Source organism: Dendrobates tinctorius, unplaced genomic scaffold, assembly GCF_039654945.1.
Source record: "Dendrobates tinctorius isolate UK_male_01 unplaced genomic scaffold, ASM3965494v1 ptg000014l, whole genome shotgun sequence".
NCBI classification, from domain to species: domain Eukaryota; kingdom Metazoa; phylum Chordata; class Amphibia; order Anura; family Dendrobatidae; genus Dendrobates; species Dendrobates tinctorius.
In genome coordinates this window covers 6,415,682-6,437,193 of record NW_027361682.1, presented here as the reverse complement: position 1 = coordinate 6,437,193, position 21,512 = coordinate 6,415,682, and the positions used below count along the sequence as shown (strand labels likewise).

Here is a 21,512-nt window from a genome sequence, read left to right as displayed (position 1 = left end):
CTGGTCAATTTATAACCCTTATAACTTCCGAATCCTAACAAAAAAAAATTTTGGTTCCAAAATTGTGCTGATGTAAAGTAAACATGTGGGAAATGCTATTTATTAAGTTTTTTGTGTGCCGTATTTCTGTGATTTAAGGGCATAAAAATTCAAATTTGGAAAATTGCGAAATTTTCAAAATTTTCGCCAAATTTTCATTTTTTTTCACAAATAAACGCAAGTTATATGAATGAAATTTTACCACTAACATGAAGTACAATATGTCACGAGAAAACAATGTCAGAATCACCGGGATCCATGGAAGCGTTTCAGAGTTATAACCTCATAAAGGGACAGTGGTCAGAATTGTAAAAATTGGCCCGGTCATGAACGTGCAAACTACCCTTGGGGCTTAAGGGGTTAAATAGGCTGTCATCCAGACACTGTGCATCGCACTTTCCTGTGTGACTTATAGTATGTCCTAAGCAAGCTCCATCTTTGTGCTTTTTTCCATTAGGCAGCAAACACCTTCATCATCACTGCTATAGCGATAGGGTGGCTGTTCACATCAGTGGTGGGCACCTGTGCTGCTCGAGCCTTTATCTTTGGGAGCCTGCTGAATCCTGCTAGTGCATTAGTCACTGGACAAGGTTTGGTGAGGCCATTTTCTATGATGCGTTTTTGCTTAAATTTACAGGATTTTTAAGTCCTTTTTTCCCTCTCTGTGAGCTTTTTCATCCAGTGCACACCCCCATCACTTCTTCCAGCCAGGATTCATCTCTGCAGAAAATAACAGTTATCTAGAGCACATTCCCCAATTTTTCCCCAACCTCTACACCACGCCAGATGAAGAAAAAAAGCGACCATGTCACCCTGCACGGTAACATGAGCTCTTCTCCCCCACACTGAAACAGGGATTTTTGTGATATTCACCGTAAAATCCTTTTCTCCGAGATGCTCATTGGGGGACACAGCACCCACCCTGTTAGCCAATTGGCTCCTTTTGTTGTTTGTTAATATGTATTTATGATAGTAAGTGGATTTTCTAGACATGTTACCTGCATTAAGGTTGATTTTGCCTGTTTTTTTGTTCTCCTACTGCTATTGCACCAAACTGGTCTCGCCGGCAACTAGGGCGAGGGTGTATACTGAGGAGGAGGAGCTAACCTTTTTTTCATTCACTTAGTGTTGTCAGCCTCCTGGCGGCAGTAGCATACACCCACAGTCCACAGTCCCCCAATGAGCATCTCGGAGAAAAGGATTTTACGGTTTCTACTTCGCCTCATTGAAGGACACAAGACTGTGGGACGTCATAAAGCAGTCCCTGTAGAAAAAATAAAGACGCGCACTCGTGCTGTAGGAGGAGGTGCTGACTGAACGTGGATATATCACAGGTAAAAGTCAATGGGTAGACAGTCGCACTCAAAATTGAATATCACTTGCATCAGAGTCATTAAAGGAATTACTATGATTTTCATTTATTTTTTCAATTAATCAAAAAAAGTGAAAAAACACCGCAAACAAAGATCAGATTCCAAACATGAGTATTACACGGATTACACGGTTACGTTTCGACCTATACCTAGGTCTTTCTCAAACCATACTCAATAGGAGTGTCAAGGCATAAGGAAAGAAGACAATTTTTTTCAGAGTCCCAAAGCAGGGGCTGTGGCAAGAGAGTGGCAGGGGTCTGCGGTCCATAAAGCAGTCCCTGGGTGGGAAGTCGACTCACCGGTCCAAGCTATATGCACCTCATGTCTAAAGGTGCGCCACCCCTGCTTGGAGAATCCTACCCAGGCTCGCATCTGCTGAAGCCTGAGTATGGATATTGTAGTGCTTGGAGAATGTGTGCAAACTGGACCAGGTTGCCGCCTTGCAGACCTGTTCCGCTGATGCCTGGTGCCGAAGAGCCCAAGAGGCGCCCACCGCCCGGGTGGAGTGTGCTCTGATCTCTGCTGGAACAGGTGCGCCTCTGATGCAGTAAGACTCCTGAATAGTCAAATGAATCCACCTGGCTATGGTCGATATTGAGGCAGCAAGTCCCTTCCTGTGACCCTCGGGGAGCACGAACAGCATGTGTGTCTGATGAAGGGATGCCGTCCGTGACGCGTACCTCCTGAGGGCTCTCACCAGGTCCAACGTATGAAGAGCCTTTTCCACACGGTGTACAGGTGCTGGGCAAAAAGAGGGTAAGACCATGTCCTCATTAATGTGAAATGAGGAAACGACCTTAAGCAGGAAAGGGGGAGCTGGCTTGAGAACCACCTTATCCTTGTGAAAAATCAGGAACGGAGCTCGGCAACATAGAGCCGCCATCACCGAGACCCGCCTGACTGATGTTATAGCTACGAGGAACACCACCTTCCAGGAAAGGTATGTCAAAGAGACATTCTGTAGTGGCTCAAATGGAGATTCCTGCAGAACACTTAGGACTAGGTTAAGGTCCCTGGCTTCCAGAGGAGCCCTATAGGGAGGTACCAAGTGGCAGACTCCCTGGATAAAGGTCTTTACCTGCAGATGGTAGCAATCCTGCGCTGGAACATGACAGATAAGGTAGATATCTGTCTTCTGAGGGAATTGGAGCTAGCCCCGAGTCTAGGCCAGTCTGGAGGAAAGCTAAGATGTTGGGAATGGAGAATCTCAGCGGGCAATAACCGCGGTCCTTACAACATGCGAAAACCTTCCAGGTGTAGTGGTAGATACGTGCTGAGGCGGGTTTCTGGGCGCTAACCATTGTAGTGACCACATTCTGGCAGAACCCAGCCTGGGTGAGAATCCAAGATTCAATGGCTACGCTGTCAAACACAGGGCCCCTGAGTTCTGGTGGCAGATCGGGTCCTGGGAGAGCAGGTCTGGGCACTCTGGCAACCGCCAGGGGATGTCGGCGAGTAGCTGCACTAGGTCTGCGTACCACGCCCGAAGAGGCGAATCTGGGGCAATCTGAATTACTGGGACCCTCTCTGCCTTGACCTTCCTGATGACCCTCGGAAGTAGTGGCAGCGGGGGAAAGAGGTACAGGAGGTGAAACTGGTTCCATGGTAGAACCAACGCGTCCACGGCGATTGCCTGTGGGTTCCGGGATCGAGCAACAAACGTGGGCACTTTGGCATTTACCCTGGAGGCCATCAGGTCCACATCCGGCCTTCCCCAATGTTCGCAAATCTGCCGGAAGACCTCGGGGTGTAGTGACCATTCCCCAGATGCAAGACCCTGCCGGCTGAGGAAGTCTGCCGCCCAGTTCTCTACACCCGGGATGTGGACTGCCGAGATCACCGAGTGGTTTCTCTCGGCCCAGAGGAGAACTTGCTCCTCCTCGTGCATGGCTGCTCTGCTGTGGGTGCCCCTCTGATAATTTATGTAAGCGACGTTCGTGGCATTGTCCGATTGAATCCGGATGGGGTGGCCCGTTAGAAAGAAAATGACGGAAATGCTGCAAGGCCAGCAGGATTGCTTGTATCTCTAGCAGGTTGATCGAGAGGCATGATTCCCGTGGTGACCAATGTCCCTGAGCTGTATGGTGTTGAAAAACAGCTCCCCAGCCGAGAAGACTGACGTTGGTTGTGACCACCAGCCAATGGTCCATGGGAAAAGGCTTCCCTGAAGAAGGGAAGAACTCCTCGTCCACCACCTGAGTGTCTGCCTGACCTGTGCGGACAACCGACACCGGTGGTCGAGAGTAAATGGGTTCTTGTCCCAAGATGCCAAGAGGGCGTGCTGCAGGGGACGAAAATGTAGTTGGGCAAATGGAACTGCTTCCATTGCTGCCACCATTTTCCCTAAGACCCTCATGCAAAAACGAATGGTACGAGGGACTGGTTGGTGAAGTGCCTGGATTCCCTGCCGAAGGGCTAGGGCCTTGTCCTGAAGGAGAATTACCGACCCTCGGGAGGTGTCGAAGATCATCCCTAAAATGGAAATCCTCTGAGTTGGAACAGGGGATGATTTCTTCAGGTTGACCAACCACCCTAAGCGGGAAAAAGTATCCAGCATGATGTTGACGCTCTCCTCGCATGCTCCTAATGACAGGCCCTTGACCAAGAGGTCGTCTAAGTAAGGCAAGACGATGCCCCGGGAGTGCAGGATGGCCATGACGACCGCCATGACCTTTGTGAACACTCTGGGGGCAGTGGCTAGCCCGAAGGGCAGGGCTGCGAACTGGAAATGTAGGCTGTTGATAGCAAAGCGCAAAAATCTTTGATGCGGAGGGAAAATGGGGATGTGCAGGTAGGCATCTTGAATGTCGATAGAGGCCAAATACTCTCCCTGTCCTATGGCAGATATGACCGAGCAGCGAGACTCCATCCAGAAATGTCAGAACCTGACAAATCTGTTCAGGAGCTTCAGGTCCAGGATGGGCCTGACAGTCCTGTCCTTTTTGGGGACCGTGAACAGGTTGGAATAGAAGCCCTGAAATCTTTTGTTTTCCGGTATGGGAACAACCCGGTTATGCTGGAGCAATTTGATGGCCTTGAATAAAGCCCTTGTCCGGGTATCTATTTTGGGAGGACAAGAAAGAAAAAAACGTCTTGGGGGGTGCTTGACAAACTCTAACTTGTACCCCGAGGACACCAGCTCTCTTACCCATGTGTCGTGTACAACAGTGAGCCAGATGTGGTGAAACCAGATTAGGTGGCCGCCTACCCTGCTGGTGTCCCTAGACATTGCCTCGAGTCATTTGGCTGAAGATCTTTGGGATCTAGGTCCCCTTGATTTGCGCTGATGGCTTTGCATCCTCCCCAACAGGTTGGCTCTTTATGAGATTTGACAATCTCTGTCCTGGTTGGGACAACCTGAAATGGCGGGTTTGGCCACTGCAGCCCACCCGGGGTTGTGAAAAGACCGAAAACGTTTCTGAAGCTGGTGACGAAAAGGCTGTTTAACCCTTTGCTGAGGGAGAAAACGGCTCATCCCCCTGTGGAGTCAGAGATGAGCTGATCTAACTTCTCCCTGAATAGGCGGCCACTCTGATAAGGTAAAGAAGTTAAGGATTTCTTGGACGTTGAGTCTGCCCGCCATGTCCTCAACCACAGAGCCCTCCTAATGGAAACTGCATTCGCGGCAGCGAGTGCCGCACAGTTAGCCGCATCTAAAGATGCATTGATTAAGTAGTCTCTGGCTAAAGCAATCTAATTTGCGATCTCTGATACCTCTGACGGTAGGTCCATACCCTGCAAGGCTCTGTTTAATGATACTGACCAAGAAACCATGGCCTTGACTACCCAAGTTGCCGCGAATGAGGGAGAGAGTGCTGAACCCGATGCCTCAAACACTAAGCAAGCCAGGCCCTCTACGAGACGGTCAGTAGGGTCCTTGATAGGGGAACCATTAGGTATGGATAACAGGGTCTTAGAGGCCAAGAGCGACATGGGTGGGTCTACCGCAGGAGATTCCGCCCACTTTTTACAAAGATCAGGAGCAAATGGGTATCTTGCCTCAAGCGCCTTCTGGCCTGAGAAACGCTTGTCTGGCTGCTGCCTGTGTCGTTGCACTATGTCCTCGAACTCTGGGTGAGTGCAAAATACTCAATGAGGCCGCTTGACTCGTTTAAAAGTCACCTTGTGGCCTGAGGCCAAGGTGGATTCATCATCAATCCCCAGGGTCTGATTGACGGTCTTGATGAGGCTGTCAACTGTTTCCTTGTAACCCGTAGTATCCAAGTCAAGGAGCTCGTCCGAGTCTTAATCGGAGCTTCGATCGTTAACAACCACTGGTGAAGGTGAGCGAGAGGCAGAACTCATGGATGCCGAGGCACCAGACGGACCGGGAAACGCTGTGTGAGTTAGTTTCCCCCACGTCTGCCTAGTGAGAGAGCAGCCCCTGCAGGCCGGAGGCTCCTGTGAGGTGGAGGATCCCTCCAAAACAGGCGAGCCGCTGTCCCTGCCCCTGTCTGGAGCTCGAAGGAACTCGATTGCTCTTGTAAATGACGCCATAGACTGCGACAGAGAGCCCATTCCGGGGGACTAGGCACACTGTGCTCGGTCACAGGGGAGGGCTCCTGGGCATGTTCGGAATCGCAGGCTTCACATATTTGTTTGCTTTGTGCCTGTGGGAAAATGGACCAACAGGAGGTGCATGGGGTAAATAAGACAGTGTGCGCCTTAGTCTTTCTGGACATGGTGGCCCTGCTAGGTGATATGTCTGCAGGGGGGAGATAAGCAAAGACGCTTAGCTCTGGAAAAGCAGGGACGGGCCCTGCCAACAAACGGGGGGTGGCCCTCCTCCTTCGGAAGTAGCACTTACCCCAGTCCTGTGTCCCCTTAGGCGTCCAGGCTGCCGAACAGTTGCTCTCTTTTCGAAAAAGTGCGCCTCGGCGTGTGGGTGGGTCCGCCGGAAGATGCGACTGCCGATGACGTCATAGGGTGGGGCTTCTGCCCGCAGCCTAGCTCTGGCTGAAGCCGGGGACTAAATTTCCAGCGCCCGCCCTGCCATGGGGTGGGCCCGCCGGAAGTAGACGCGTCGCGGGAGGCGGGACTTCCGCCCGCGGCCTAGTGCTGACTGAAAGCTGGGGACAAAATTTTCGGCGCCCACCCGGGTATGGGTGCGGGACCGCCGGAAGCAGGGGCCTGGGCCAGGTATGGCGCTGCCGATTCTGAGAGTGCCTGCTGGCGCCTGTACTAGCGCAAAAGCCCGGGAATGTGGCCAGAAAGAGGGGCCACTAGCCTATGCCGCCTGCCACGGGGACCTCCAGGAGCCCTCCAAGACCACCTCCTTCCGCGCCTCACCCCTGGATGCGCTGACAGCCTCAAGTTGGGGGGGAAAGGGGGGTTGCATAAAAACAAGGATGGTGCAGGCACTCTAACTCCACCTTCCCTCCAAGGGATGAGGAGAGGGACCGTCCGCCTCCTTCCACCACTGCAGTCCTTGCATTGGTGGTGCAGTGGGGGCCGCACAGACTGTACCTGTGCCTCTCTACAGTCTAGGGTTTCTCTACCTCAGGGTGGTCAGAGCTGAGTCTGGCATCATGTCCCACGTTGCGGGAGAGCATACGTGGAGACGACACTCCACGTGCTCGCCCGTTCATGGTTTGGGGAGATCGGACCTTTTCAATAGGGTCCGTCACCATTGTCTCATCTTCATGGAAAGGAAAAAAAAAAAAAGAGAGTCTGGGAAAAGACCAGACGTGTGCCTCCTACGGACACTAAGGCTGTGTTCACACGTAGAGTTTTTTTTGCGTTTTCTTGACGTTTTTAAACTCGCGATTTTGCTGCGAAAACGCAAAAAAAGCATCCCATGCAATCCTATGGGATTCTGCAATGCTGTGCTAGTGCTACGGATTTTCCCGTGGCGGAATCTCATCGCAGAAAAATACGCAGCATGCTCATTAATTTTTCGGAATCACGGCGCTTCCGCCCACATAGGAATGCATTGTTCTGCTTACTTTCCGCATGTAGCTGTGCCCACCATACGAAAAGTAAGCAGAACATTTGCAGATGGTACCCACGGGTTGGGGGAGAGGAGATTCTCCTCCAGGCTCTGGGTACCATATCCCTGTAAAAAATAGAATTAAAATAAAAAAATTGTCACATTCTCACCTTTCCATGTCCCGTGCAGCGCTCCCAGGCCTCACCGATGCTCCCATTCCCAGTGATGCATTGCGATATTGACCTTTGATGACATTGCGGTCTCGCGATACCGTAGCGGTCTCGCGAGAACGCGACGTCATCAAAGGTCATTGGCGCAATGCATCACTGGGAACGGGACTTGCCGGGACCATCGCGATGATTGGGAGCGCTGCGCGGGATGCCGGAAGGTGATAATAACACAATTTTTTATTATTTTTAACATTATATCTTTTTACTACTGATGCTGCATAGGCAGCCTCAATAGTAAAAAGTTGGTCACACTTGTCAAACACTATGTTTGACAAGTGTGACCAACCTGTCAATCAGTTTTCCAAGCGATGCTACAGATCGCTTGGAAAACGCTAGCGTTCTGCAAGCTAATTACGTTTGCAAATCGCTAGTTTTTCTGTGGGAAATAGGCGGAAATTAAAATGTGATTTGCTTGCATATTTCCCGCAGAATGGAATTCAGGAATTCCCTCAGAAATTTCCGCCGCAATTCTGCAACATGTGCACATAGCCTAAGAATGAACTGGTCTCGCCGGCAACTACGGTGAGGGTGTATACTGAGGAGGAGCTAACCTTTTTTTCATTCACTTAGTGTCAGCCTCCTGGCGGCAGTAGCACACACCCACAGTCCACAGTCCTGTGTCCCCCAATGAGGCGAAGGAGAAAACAAAATCCTCAAAAATAATATCCTTTAATTAGCCCCTACAGTAATAATATCCCACATTCTGGACCCCACATGTCCTCCCATTCTGCCTCGTGTCTCGCCATACTTCCCCATGTCCCTCCATATTGCCCCCATAGTCATTCATAATAGTATAATGTACCCTGTTATGAATGGGTCACCGAGGAGGGAAAAACCTAAACATGCTAAGCCCAGAAAAACCAGAGAGGTTGGTAACTATGCAGATTGCAGATCCCTGATCCTACCACACAACTAGCAGCAGCCGTGGAGCGTGCCTACGATGAACCTAGACGCCTCGTCACGGCCGGAGGACTAAATAAGCCTAAAGCAAGAAAAGGGAAAACTAACTGCCCCAGAGCAGACCCCAAAGGAATAGACAGCCCCCACACATGTATTGACGGTGAAACAAGATGAAAACACAAACACAGGTAGGAAAATAGGCTGAGCAAACGATGGGGCCCAAACTAACTAGAAAGGAGAGGAAAGGAAAGACACTGTCTGCAATCTGCCCAAAACCCTACAAAATAATGTCCAACACTTCTGATAACAAAATTAACCCTGAAGTCACTAGACTTCTCCCACTATATCAGCACTCTGAAAAATTCTGAGGCAGAGCAAAAAGAGGCCAATCTAATAAGGGATAAAAAGCAAATTGGCAAACACAGATAAATAAGAGTGGAAATTCAGCACAGCCCAAGCCGGGGCTGGCTGACCACACAAAAAACTGAATAGAACAACAAAATCAAGTGTGAACATTAGCAGAGAAACTTAGTTTGAGCTGACTGGAACAGAGCTGAGAACCAAGACCTGACAAGCAGAAGGAATCACCAGCACCAGAGTAGGGCATCGGCTGTCTTAAATCCAATCTGAGATTCCTGAGGTCCAATCGTCATCCTCATTATCAGGTGGCAGATCTCTACTGATTAAATCAGCCTCACTACCTCCTGTTACCACCAGAGGGAGCCTGACTGGTAGACCAGAAAATGAACTCACAACAGTACCCCATAGTGATATATAGCAGTACAATGCACTCCCATGGTAGTATGCATTACCCCCATGGTGGAATAATGCACCCCCATGGTGGAGTAATGCACCCCCATGGTGGTATAATACAGCCTCATAGCCGTATAATGCACCCCCATAGTGTAATGCACCCCCATGTCATATATAGTATAATGCACACGATACCGTGGCTTTACAAGAAAAAAAAAAAGTTTCTCCTTACCTGTCCGAGGTACAGCGATGTCCTCCGCTACGATTCAGATGGGGCACGCAGCGTTGTTCCGCTGTATGACAGTAATGTCATAAGTCGGCGACTTGCACGCTGACATCACTTACCGGCCTTTAATTGGCTGTTGGCTGTTAACTGTTGCGGGAGAAATCTAACACACGGAACATGGGAACATGGTTTCATGCTGTTTGAGTGAAATTCTGACCCTCCCATCAGCACGGTGCAACAGAAATCTCATCTGAGCAGAAGTTGTTTTCCACTCCTCTGTGAAATAACTATTACTTTCTTTTGCCGAATGAAGTTTTTATCTAACTGTTTTGCTAGAAAGTAATGGCACTGGACCTGGTCTATAGCCCAATTGTGCTAAGGAACGATGAGTGTATCCAGACACATTAGCATTCATTTGCAATTTGTATGGCTGTGCACCACCTGTTCTTAGAACAATTCTTGATAATTTTCTTGATGAGCTGATTATATCCACAAGACAAATAGCAATTAAAGTTTTTCTTTTATCACACTATTTTCAGTATACTCTTGACATCGTACGTAAAAACCCAATAATCTAGCAATGATGGCCTTGTACAAAGTCATTCAGATTTCTTAATCTTCACATTCTGAAAACTGATCAAGTCATTTCATACTGCATGCTGGGGTCATGTGTCTAATAAGTTTCAGTTGGAAAATGGCTGTTGATTCTTATAAATTGGTCACTCGGTGTATAGTACTAGTGGATAAAACAAGACTGAACACAAGACCTTGACAGCCTTCTACAGGAGATCTCATGACACAGTCTAAACATCTACCTTATGATCCTGAGGAACATTTGGATTTTCTTCTGAACAATCCTGTGGAAGAAGCGGACAGGGACATCTCTCTGGTGTTGTCCTCTTTCTGGAAAGATCTGTATCAAAGACATACAGGGAATGAACTCATTCTCCATATACAGATAATTATAGGCCATATATTTAGTAATTTCTAATACCTGGTGATGTGAGGGGCCGGGGAACCTCCATCATGACGTCCTTGTATATATCTTTATGTCCTTCTAAATACTCCCACTCCTCCATGGAGAAATAGACAGTGACATCCTGACACCTTATAGGAACCTGGCACATGCAATGATACTGTCATTACCCCGATCCCTTCAAAGAGTTACTGTATAATGTCCCAGCATTCCCAGCAGTGTCACCTCTCCAGTCAGCAGCTCAATCATCTTGTAGATGAGTTCTAGGATCTTCTGAACATTGAGGTTCTCATATCCCAGGGGGCGAGTTGGAGGACCTGTGATTGGGCTTGGGAGTCTTCCACCTCCCTCAGAAACAGGGGTCTGACAGTACTTACTAGAGGTCTTCTTCACTACTGTGTAATCCTGTTTATGGAGAGACACATTCAAAAATGTCACTAAAGACATTTCCAGAGTCCTCACCTATCCAGTTCTGTCCATCTGTTATTCCAATGCATAAGAATGATGTAATGTGACATCATCAGAATCTCTCACCTCTCCAGTAAGCTGGAAAAGGATCTCTAGGGTGAGGTGTAATACTTTCTCCGCCATCTTGTCCCTCTCCATCCTTCTTGGGTCAATCGTGAAAATACTCTTCTATAGAAGATCTCCACTGAAGGGATCCAATATTGTAGGGACCTGAATGAGAAGATGACGATGTAACATCATAAAAATCCCACGTAAGAAATCTCTGGAGATGTTACCGACTTCACAACATTCAGTTATAGCCCGGCCTGTCCCCTGGTATAAGGGTGGTTTCACAATAGCGTCTAAGGCCGCAGCGTCGGCCTGTGCATGGCCGCCGCTAAGCCCTGCCCCTGCCACGCCTCCGTCGGTAGCTCCGCCTACGGGCGCATGACGCTGCATGCGTCCTGCATCCCCTATCTTTAGCACTGGGGACGCAGGCCGTGCGCAGGTATGCGTTTGGCGGCGCATGCGTCCTTTTGACGGGTGCGCCAAACGCAACCTGTTGCAATTTGGTGCGCTCGGCGCACCGTCAAAAGGACGCATGCGTCGCCAAGCACATACCTGCGCACGGCCTGCGTCTCCAGTGCTAAAGATAGGGGACGCAAGACGCATGCAGTGCACAGGCCGACACTGCGGCCTTAAACGCTAATGTGAAACCACCCTAACAGATAATCAAATTTTGTCACCGTCATGGTCAGGCCCTCACTTAGCTTACGCCGGGACATGGGATGAGGTGACTTTAAGGGGTTTACATCAATTCTACAGGTCAATCTCACACTTGCCCCTCACTTGAGCTACAGATTGAACACATAACACACATAAGATACCCACAATTAGTCCATATACACAATAAGTTGAATGCTTACTGAAAGGAAATTAAGCCCTAATGTCATGCACATAAAGTACCCAAAGATCCCAAGCCATACATAGGTCACTTGCACAAAATACCACCAAGTCTTTAGGGAGACACTTAGGATCTTTATGGCAACAAGGCAGAGCTATTAAAGTTTTTTGCTTTAATACACAAAACGTACAGTGCTTAATATGTAGAAAAAATGAGGAAAATACCACAATAAGGGTGCAAAAACAGTTATAAACCAAAAGGTGAAAAAAGTAGAAAAGTTTTATACTTAGCAGCTCTCTGTAAGAAATTCCCTGCTCCCAATTTGTCAACAGAAGGGAAATAATCCATTTAATATATACAGTCCATCCTTGGGGAGGGTTTGAACGTTATTCTACTTCCTTGGTACACCTATGTGAGGATTCTCCGGTACATATGCACACATGCAATGGCATAACTAGAGTCTGAAAGAACCCGATGCAAAATTTGGACCTGCCCCCTCATCTTCCCACACACACACACACATCCCCCAACCCTGCATGTTGGTCAGATGTATGGGCCCTTGTAGGAACCAGGATAGGGATGAGGGGCCATGCATACCAGCATAGGGATGAGGGGGCCATGCATACCAGCATAGGGATAAGGGGGCCATGCATACCAGCATAGGGATGAGGGAGCCATGCATACCAGCATAGGGATAAGGGCGCCAGACATACCAGGATAGGGATGAGGGCGCCAAGCATACCAGGATAGGAATGAGTGCGCCATGCATACCAGGATAGGGATGAGTGCGCCATGCATACCAGCATAGGGATGAGGGGGCCATGCATACCAGGATAGGGATGAGGGCGCCATGCATACCAGGATAGGGATGAGGGCGCCATGCATACCAGGATAGGGATGAGGATGCCATGCATACCAAGATAGGGATGAGGACGCCATGCATACCAGAATAAGGAGGAGGGCGCCATGCATACTCGGCTTATACTCGAATCAATATATTTTTCCCAGTTTGATGTGGTAAAACTAGGTGCCTCGGCTTATATTCAGGTCGCCTTATACTCGATTATATACCGTACTTTTTAGGCACAGTGCAACTTAGAAAGGAAGGAGCACAAACAAATTTAGTGCAGATTTTATGGTTATGGTTTATGGGTGCCATGACCCACTGGGAGAGCCCATGAGGTGCCAGAACAGCAGAACCACCTATAAATGACCACATATTACAAACTACACCTCTCAATTAATTCATCTAAACGTATAGCGATAATATTGACATCATGGGTGTGTCACAGAATGTTATATCATTTTTACCACAAAAATCTGTTTTAGGCCCAGATTTTATAGTTTCCAAGGGGAAATAGGTAAAAATGGTACTGCTTAGTCACACGGCGTGACTCGGGACACCGCGCTATTTGCTTCCTGGAGCTCAGATATTCCTAAAGTAGTTTGCAGACGCTATATACAGAGCCGCTAAGTGCTAGAAGAGCAGAATCCCCCTCGAGTGACTACACAAGCAGCAATGGATATTACATTATATTGTTTACGTACATTGTAGTGCCCAGTACGTTGTAATGCCCAGTACACAGGGCAAAGTGGGGCCTGGGCAAAAGTTTAAAATGGGGCCCCAAATGCTGACATACTGCATAAGCCGAGAGGGAGACTTTCAGCCCCCAAAAATGGGCTGAAAATCTCGGCTTATACACGAGTATATACGGTACTCTGAGTTCAGGCTGCTAAATGAGTGTGATTGACAATATGGAAGTAGTTTGACACTTGTTTCCCAGGCTCCTTACACCGGCTGAGGAACAATGATGGGGATAGAAGAATCACTATTAGATCAGTCTTTTCCCATACAGTATCATGTTCTCAGCAGCATATCTGCAGTTTTCACTGGGCGATGTGCTGCTGAGAACAATGATTTTTGTTCAAGTATAAAAAATCCAATCACTAGATGAATAGGCAGCATTTTGCTTGTTTAGTATAATACACCTCATAGTCTTCCACATAGTATAATGCAACCTACAGTCCTCCATATAGAATAATGAGCACCACCGTCCTCCATGTTGTATAATGCACACCTCATAGTCTTCCATATTGTATAAGGCACACCCCATAGTCCTCCGTATAATATTGTCACATGGACCCGTCCTGTGTGACACGACCCACAGGCCGGTAACTAAAACAGCAAGACATGGCACGTGTAACTGTCCTGTGTGACACGACCCGCAGGCCGGTAACTAAAACAACAAGACACGGGGGAAGGGGAAACAGTTACAACGGTGGGCCTTGCGATAGGGAATGGGGACGTGGAGACCTCCTGCACTCCCCTGAGTCAGTGTCCCTCACACTCCTGACGTTCCCTATACAGGCTCCTCACCTGTCGCCGAGCCGGAACCTGTCACCCTAGCACACCCTACACCTATCCCTTGCTAGGGAGCTGGGTGGTGCAGGCACTGGCCCCGCCGCTGTACTAATACACACCAGAGAAAAATGCAAACAGGGAAACACCACTTAGCTTTGCGCTGTTGCTACTGCTCCCAGCAACAGAGTCCACCACCAGAATGCAGCTTTCCTCCAGAATAGCTGCTACTTCTCCAAGCTTTATCAGAACTGCAAGGAACACCTCTCTGTAATTCCTTCCTAAACCAGCCTTTACACCAGAGCTCCCCTGAGCTGTTCTCTGTAGTTCCTTCCTTCACCAGTCTTGGTTGGAAATGAGCAATATCGCCAACAGTGAGTGAAACCACCTGCTACACCTTTATAGGCAGGACCCAAGGAATCACACCTGCTTCATTATCATGTGCAAAAACACTAACCACCACCGGAGGCAAACTTGAACAAAAGACACCACCGTGCAATAACCCCAATGGCCACCGGGGGCAAAACCAACTCCAAGCAACCAGCTCAAAGGAAAAAAAAGGTTACTTATTCAAAACCTGTCATAATCCAGCATGGATCATGACAGTACCCTCTCCTTAATGAGGGTCCTCCGGACCCTCAAGACCGCTCCTCATCAGGGAACCACCTACAGAGGGGACGCCCAGATCCAGAGTTCACCTCTGCAACTACCTGTACCTCAGGTTAATGACAAATGGGCACTGGTGGTATTGGCAATGTATGTTCTGGCAGCATTACACATCCCCAGAGCACCGTCCTGGGAAGCGAGTTGTGTATGAGCATGTTTGGAGGCAAAAAGCTGACAAGACTCTGCACACACTTCCACTGGATGTTATTTGGTGGACACCCATACACACTCGTTCACACACTGGTCCGGACCAGGACGTTAATTGCCACTCATTACTTTGTCAAATACTGTGAACTTTTACTGGAACTGACAATAGAGGTGTCCCCCTGTGTCACCACACTCACACCCCGGCTATTCACCAAGGGAAACACCACCTTCCAACCCCTGCTACTACGAGGCCTGCGCCTCTCTAGGTTGGCTAATGGCGAGGGTTGAGACTTGCCCCTACTCCCTGGCAGCACCTCTGCAGCCACAACTGGAGGAGAAGGGGACGGGGATATGGAGGAAATATATACACTCCCTGGTCGCCTTCCTCCACACGACCAGGAGGGGGCGGCTTCTTCGGTGGTGTGGAAGGTTTGGCGTGAGCCCCGCGGACTATAACACAAATCTGCCCACCACAGGGACATACCCCTTCACCTCGGGGAATACCAGGCAGCACCATGGGGACACCCACTCCTCCCACCTGTCTGGGTGTGTCCACGTGCATGAGCAAGTCCCGTTCACCAGCAGGGACTCTGGGGGCTACTTTGCCAGAGCCGAAATTTGATTTTCTGGTTGAGCCAGAGGGAAGGCCCCAGACCCTGATAACTGCTGCTGGAACTGCTTCAACACACCATGCAGCTCCTCACTCACCTCAGTGAGGCCCAGCAGCAATTACTCACCGGCCTGAACTTGGCCAAAGGCCTACCAGGAAAAAAAAATGTAGGGTTGGTGATAATGTCATGGTCACGTGTGACTGGACACACCGCCTCCAGCAGGGCGAATTTATATGACACGCGTGACCCTGGATACACCGCCTCCAGCAGGCAAATTTCAGTACTACAGGTATGTCTGGATACACCGCCTCCAGCAGGGCGAATTTCAGAATAACGGTTAAAACCAGGAAAACAATTACAATGGTGGCCCTGCGATAGGGAACGGGGACGTGGAGACCTCCTGCACTCCCCTGAATCAGTGTCCCTCACACTCCTAACGTTCCCTATACAGGCTCCTCACCTGTCGCCGAGCCGGAACCTGTCACCCTAGCACACCCTACACTGTTGTGAGTTCATTCTCTGGTTCACCAGTTGTGAGTTCTCCTTCCAGACTCCCTCTGGTGGTAACAGGAGGTAGTGAGGCTGATTTGATTGCTGGAGATCTGCCACCTGAGAATGAGGATGACGATTGGACTTCAGGAGTCTCAGATTGGATTTAAGACAGCCGACGCCCTGTTCAGTTGCTGGTGATTCCTTCTGGCTTGTCAGCTCTTGGTTTTCAGCTCTGTTCCAGTCATCTAAAGCTAAGTTTTTCTGCTAATGTTCACACTTGATTTTGTTGGTCTATTCAGTTTTTTGTGTGGTCAGCCAGCCCCGGCTGGGGGCTGTGCTGAATTTCCACTCTTATTTATCAGTATTTTGCCAATTTGCTTTTTATCCCTTACTAGTTTGGTCTCTTTTTGCTGTGTCTCAGAATATTTTAGAGTGCAGATATAGTGGGAGAAGTCTAGTGACTTCAGGATTAATTTTGCTATCAGAAGTGTTGCACATTATTTTTGTAGGGTTTTTTGCAGGTTGCAGACAGTGTCTTTCCTTTCCTTTCTAGTTAGTTTGGGCCCCATCGTTTGCTCAGCCTATTTTCCTGCCTGTGTTTGTGCCTTCATCTTGTTTCACCGTCAATACATGTGTGGGGGCTATCAATTCCTTTGGGGTCTGCTATGGGGCAGTTAGTTTTCCCTTTTTCATGCTTCAGGCTTATTTAGTCCTCCGGCTGTGACAAAGCGTCTAGGAACATCGTAGGTACGCTCCATGGCTGCTGCTAGTTGTGTGGTAGGATCAGGGATCTGCAATCTGCATAGTTACCAACCTCTCTGGTTTTCTGTGACTTAGCTTGTTTTGCTTTTTTCTACTCGGTGACCCATTCATAACAGAATCACCAGCCATACCGCAGATTCTAGGGTACTCAAAAGCAGGAAAAAGTTGTTTAAAAAAAAAAAAAGTGTCAGAATTTTTTTTTTTTGTATTTCTTCCTCTTTTTCTCTGGGGGCGTAGGAGTATTTTTATTTCTTTTTCCTAAATGGAGATTAAGCAATTGTCTGATTGTGTGGAGCAGCTGGCTGCTGACGCTCCTGTTTTCTCCACCTCTCCTCAGTCTCATGATATTCCTGATTATCTAGCCGATTTTTCTGATGTATTTAGTGAGAGCAAGTCTGCGTCTTTGCCTCCTCATAGGAGTTATGACTGTGCAATTGAGTTGATGCCTGGGTGTAAATTTTCCAAGGGTCGGCTTTTCAACTTATCAGTACCCGAACAAGATGCTATGCGATCCTATATTAAGGAGTCATTGGAGAAGAGTCATATTAGACCATCCTCTTCACCTTTAGGTGCTGGGGGGTTTTTTGTGGCCAAGAAAGATGGTTCATTAAGACTGTGTATTGATTATCGTTCCCTTAACAAGATGACGGTTAAATATCAGTACCCGTTACCTCTGATGTCTGATTTATTCTCCAGAGTTGAGTGCCTACTGGTTTACTAAGCTTGACCTCAGGGGGGCGTCTAATCTTATTCGCATCAAGCACGGAGATGAATGGAAGACGGCGTTTAATACTCCGGAGGGACATTTTGAGTACCTGGTGATGCCTTTTGGGCTCACTAATGCCCCTTCTGTCTTCCAGTCCTTTATGAATATTTTCCGTGACTTTGTGGATAAGTTTTTGATCATCTATCTGGATGACATTTTGATCTTTTCTAGTGATTGGGATTCTCATGTGGAACACGTCCGGACTGTGTTCTGGATTTTGAAGGAGAATTCCCTGTTTGTAAAGGAATCGAAATGCCTCTTTGGTGTACAGAGGATTTCATTTTAGGGATTTATCTTATCTCCATCGACTATTGAAATGGACCCGGCCAAGGTACAGGCCATTTATGATTGGGTTCAGCCTACTTCTTTGAAGGCCCTCCAGAAGTTTTTGGGTTTTGCTAATTTCTATCGTAAATTTATAGGTATTTTTTCTGGTATTGTCAAACCACTGACTGATCTGACCAAGAAGGGCGCTGATGTGCTGAATTGGTCTCCTGAGGCTATCTCAGCATTTTAGGAGCTTAAGCAGAGATTTACTTCAGCTCCAGTTTTACGGCAACCTAATGTCTCACTTCCATTTCAGGTGGAGGTAGATGCTTCTGAGATTGGTGCAGGAGCTGTTTTGTCCCAAAAAAGACCCTGTGACTTCTAAGATGAATCCCTGTGCCTTCTTTTCTCGAAAGTTCTCCCCATCTGAACGCAACTATGACGTGGGGAATCGGGAATTGTTGGCCATGAAGTGGGCATTTGAGTGGAGACATTGGTTGGAGGGAGCTAGACATCAAGTTGTGGTCCTCACCGATCACAAGAATTTGATTTATCTGGAGTCGGCCAAACGCTTGAATCCTAGACAGGCTAGATGGGCCTTGTTTTTCACGCGTTTTAATTTTGTGGTCTCTATTCTTCCGGGCAATAAGAATGTTAAGGCAGACGCCCTTCCTAGGAGTTTCTTTGCCGATTCTCTTAGTGTGACCGAGCCTACTACTATCCTAGGTGAGGGGGTAGTTCTTTCAACCATTTCGCCTGATTTGAGACGCGCCCTGGAGGAATTTCAGGAGGATAAACCTGAGCGTTGCCCTATGGGAAAATTGTATGTTCCTGATCAGTGGAGAAAGAGAGTGATGTCTGAAATTCATTGCTCCGCATTGGCTGGTCATCCAGGTATTTTTGGTACCAGAGATTTGGTGAGTCGGTCCTTTTGATGGCCTGCCTTATCTCGTGATGTCAGGAATTTTGTACAGTCCTGTGGGACTTGTTCTCGGTCTAAACCCTGTTTTTGTTCTAGTGGGTTGCTGATGCCCTTGCCGGCGCCCAAGAGGCCATGGACCCATATCTCAATGGATTTTATTTCTGATCTTCCTGTCTCTCAGAGAATGACTGTTATCTGGGTGATTTGTGATAGATTTTCGAAGATGGTCCATCTTGTACCACTCCCAAAGTTGCCATCTTCCGCTGAGTTGGTGCCCTTGTTTTTACAACAGGTGGTTTGGTTACATGGGATTCCTGAGAACATTGTGTCCGACAGATGAGTCTAGTTTGTTTCCAGATTCTGGAAAGCCTTTTGTTCCAATCTGGGAATTCAGTTATCCTTCTCCTCCGCGTTTCATCCCCAAACCAATGGACAGACTGAGAGAACAAACCAGACCTTGGAGTCTTATTTGAGATGTTTTATATCTGCTGATCAGGATGATTGGGTCTCATTTTTGCCCTTGGCCGAATTCGCACTGAACAATACAGCTAGATTTTGTTGGTCTATTCAGTTTTTTGTGTGGTCAGCCAGCCACGGCTGGGGGCTGTGCTGAATTTCCACTCTTATTTATCAGTATTTTGCCAATTTGCTTTTTGTCCCTTACTAGTTTGGTCTCTTTTTGCTCTGTCTCAGAATATTTTAGAGTGCTGATATAGTGGGAGAAGTCTAGTGACTTCAGGGTTAATTTTGCTATCAGAAGTGTAGGACATTATTTTTGTAGGGTTTTTTGCAAGTTGCAGACAGTGTCTTTCCTTTCCTTTTCTTTCTAGTTAGTTTGGGCCCCATCGTTTGCTCAGCCTGTTTTCCTGCCTGTGTTTGTGCCTTCACTGTTATGGATGAGTCACCGAAGGAGGAAAAAACAAAAATAATAGCTAAGTCCAGAAAACCAGAGAAGTTGGAAGCTATCGGATTGCAGACCCCTGAACCTATCCACAACAACTAGCAGTAGCCGTGGGGGGTTCCTACGGTGCCCTAGACCCCTCGATCACAGCCGGAGAACTAAATTAGCCTAAAGACAGAAAGGGGAAATCTAATCTGCCCCAGAGCAGACCCCAAAGCAATAGGCAGCCCCCAACATATAATGACTGTGAAGCAAGATGAAAAACACTAACACAGATAGAAAGATAGGTTGAGCAAATGATGGGGCCCAAGCTAACTAAATAGGACAGGATAGAAAAGCTGCTGTCTGCAATCCGCAAAAACCCTATCCAAAATGAACCAACAGACTGATAGGAAAAACAGGCCCTGAAGTCGCTAGGCTTCAAAAAGACTATATCAGCACTCAGGTATATTCTGAAGACAGAGCCAGAGATCAACAGATCAGAGACAAAAATGGAATTCAGCTCACCCCCGGCTGGGGATGGCTGAACTCCAAAAAACAGGGCAAACAAAACCAGAACTAAAGTGTACAAACAGCAGAGCAAAACTTAGCTTTGAGAAGCAGAAATCAGACTGGTCTCCAAGAATCCAGCAGGAAAATCACCGGCAAGGCAGCAGGGCGTGGGCTGCCTTATATCCAGTCATCAGTTCCTGTGACCCAGTCATCATCTACCTGCTCTGCTGTTTGGTAATCAGCCTCACTACCTTCCTTCGCCAGAAGAGGGAGTTCATCAGACCTCACTGGTGAAGGGAAAAATGAACTCACAACACTTCACCTTGTTTCACCGTCAATACATGTGTGGGGGCTATCTATTCCTTTGGGGTCTGCTCTGGGGAGGTTAGTTTTCCCCTTTTCATGCTTCAGGCTTATTTAGTCCTCCGGCTGTTACGAAGCGTCTAGGAACATCGTAGGTACGCTCCATGGCTGCTGCTAGTTGTGTGGTAGGATCAGGGATCTGCAATCTGCATAGTTACCAACCTCTCTGGTTTTCTGTGACTTAGCTTGTTTTGCTTTTTTCTCCTCGGTGACCCATTCATAACACTACAACTATCCCTTGCTAGGGAGCTGGGTGGTGCAGGCACTGGCCCCACCGCTGTACTAATACACACCAGGAAAAAATACAAACAGGGAAACACCACTTAGCTTTGCTCTGTTGCTATTGCTCCCAGCAACAGAGTCCACCACCAGAATGCAGCTTTCCTCCAGAATAGCTGCTACTTCTCCAAGCTTTGTCAGAGCTGCAAGGAACACCTCTCTGTAATTCCTTCCTTCACCAGACTTTACACCGGAGCTCCCCTGAGCTGCTCTCTGTAGTTCCTTCCTTCACCAGTCTTGGTTGGAAATGAGCAATATCCCCAACAGTGAGTGAAACCACCTGCTACACCTTTATAGGCAGAACCCAAGGAATCACACCTGCTTCATTATCATGTGCAATAACACTAACCACCACCGGGGGCAAACTAGAACAAAAGACAACACCGTGCAATAACCCCAATGGCCACCGGGGGCAAAACCAACTCCAAGCAACCAGGAACAAAAAGGTTACTTATTCAAAACCTGTCATAATCCAGCATGGATCATGACAAATATAATGTGCCGCCTAGTCCGCCATATATATATTATAATGTGCCCCATAGTCCTCCATATAGTATAATACCCTCCTCATAGTCCTCCATATAGTATAATAGACTTCTCATAGTCCTCAATATAGTACAATACACTCCTCATAGTCCTCAATATAGTACAATACACTCCATATATTACAATACACTCCTCATAGTCCTCCATATAGTATAATGCACT

At 47.9% G+C, this 21,512-nt stretch overlaps 2 protein-coding genes across 4 annotated transcripts in view; one reads left to right on the top strand and one right to left on the bottom strand.

Annotated features, from left to right (window-relative positions):
* The window catches only part of LOC141073481 (uncharacterized), a 349,087-nt gene that overhangs the window by 206,599 nt on the left and 120,976 nt on the right, over positions 1-21,512 (top strand). The gene's annotated exons all lie outside the window — the stretch shown is intronic.
* The window catches only part of LOC141073468 (uncharacterized), a 57,820-nt gene that overhangs the window by 20,729 nt on the left and 15,579 nt on the right, over positions 1-21,512 (bottom strand). For both annotated transcript variants that reach the window (XM_073560702.1, XM_073560708.1), the window contains 4 exons: positions 10,961-11,104; positions 10,652-10,831; positions 10,445-10,568; positions 10,266-10,363 (listed from right to left, as the gene is read on the bottom strand). In XM_073560702.1, coding sequence (XP_073416803.1) covers positions 10,266-10,363; positions 10,445-10,568; positions 10,652-10,831; positions 10,961-11,032 — 474 coding nt within the window. In that variant the 5' untranslated portion in view covers positions 11,033-11,104. The remainder of the gene's footprint in view (positions 1-10,265; positions 10,364-10,444; positions 10,569-10,651; positions 10,832-10,960; positions 11,105-21,512) is intronic.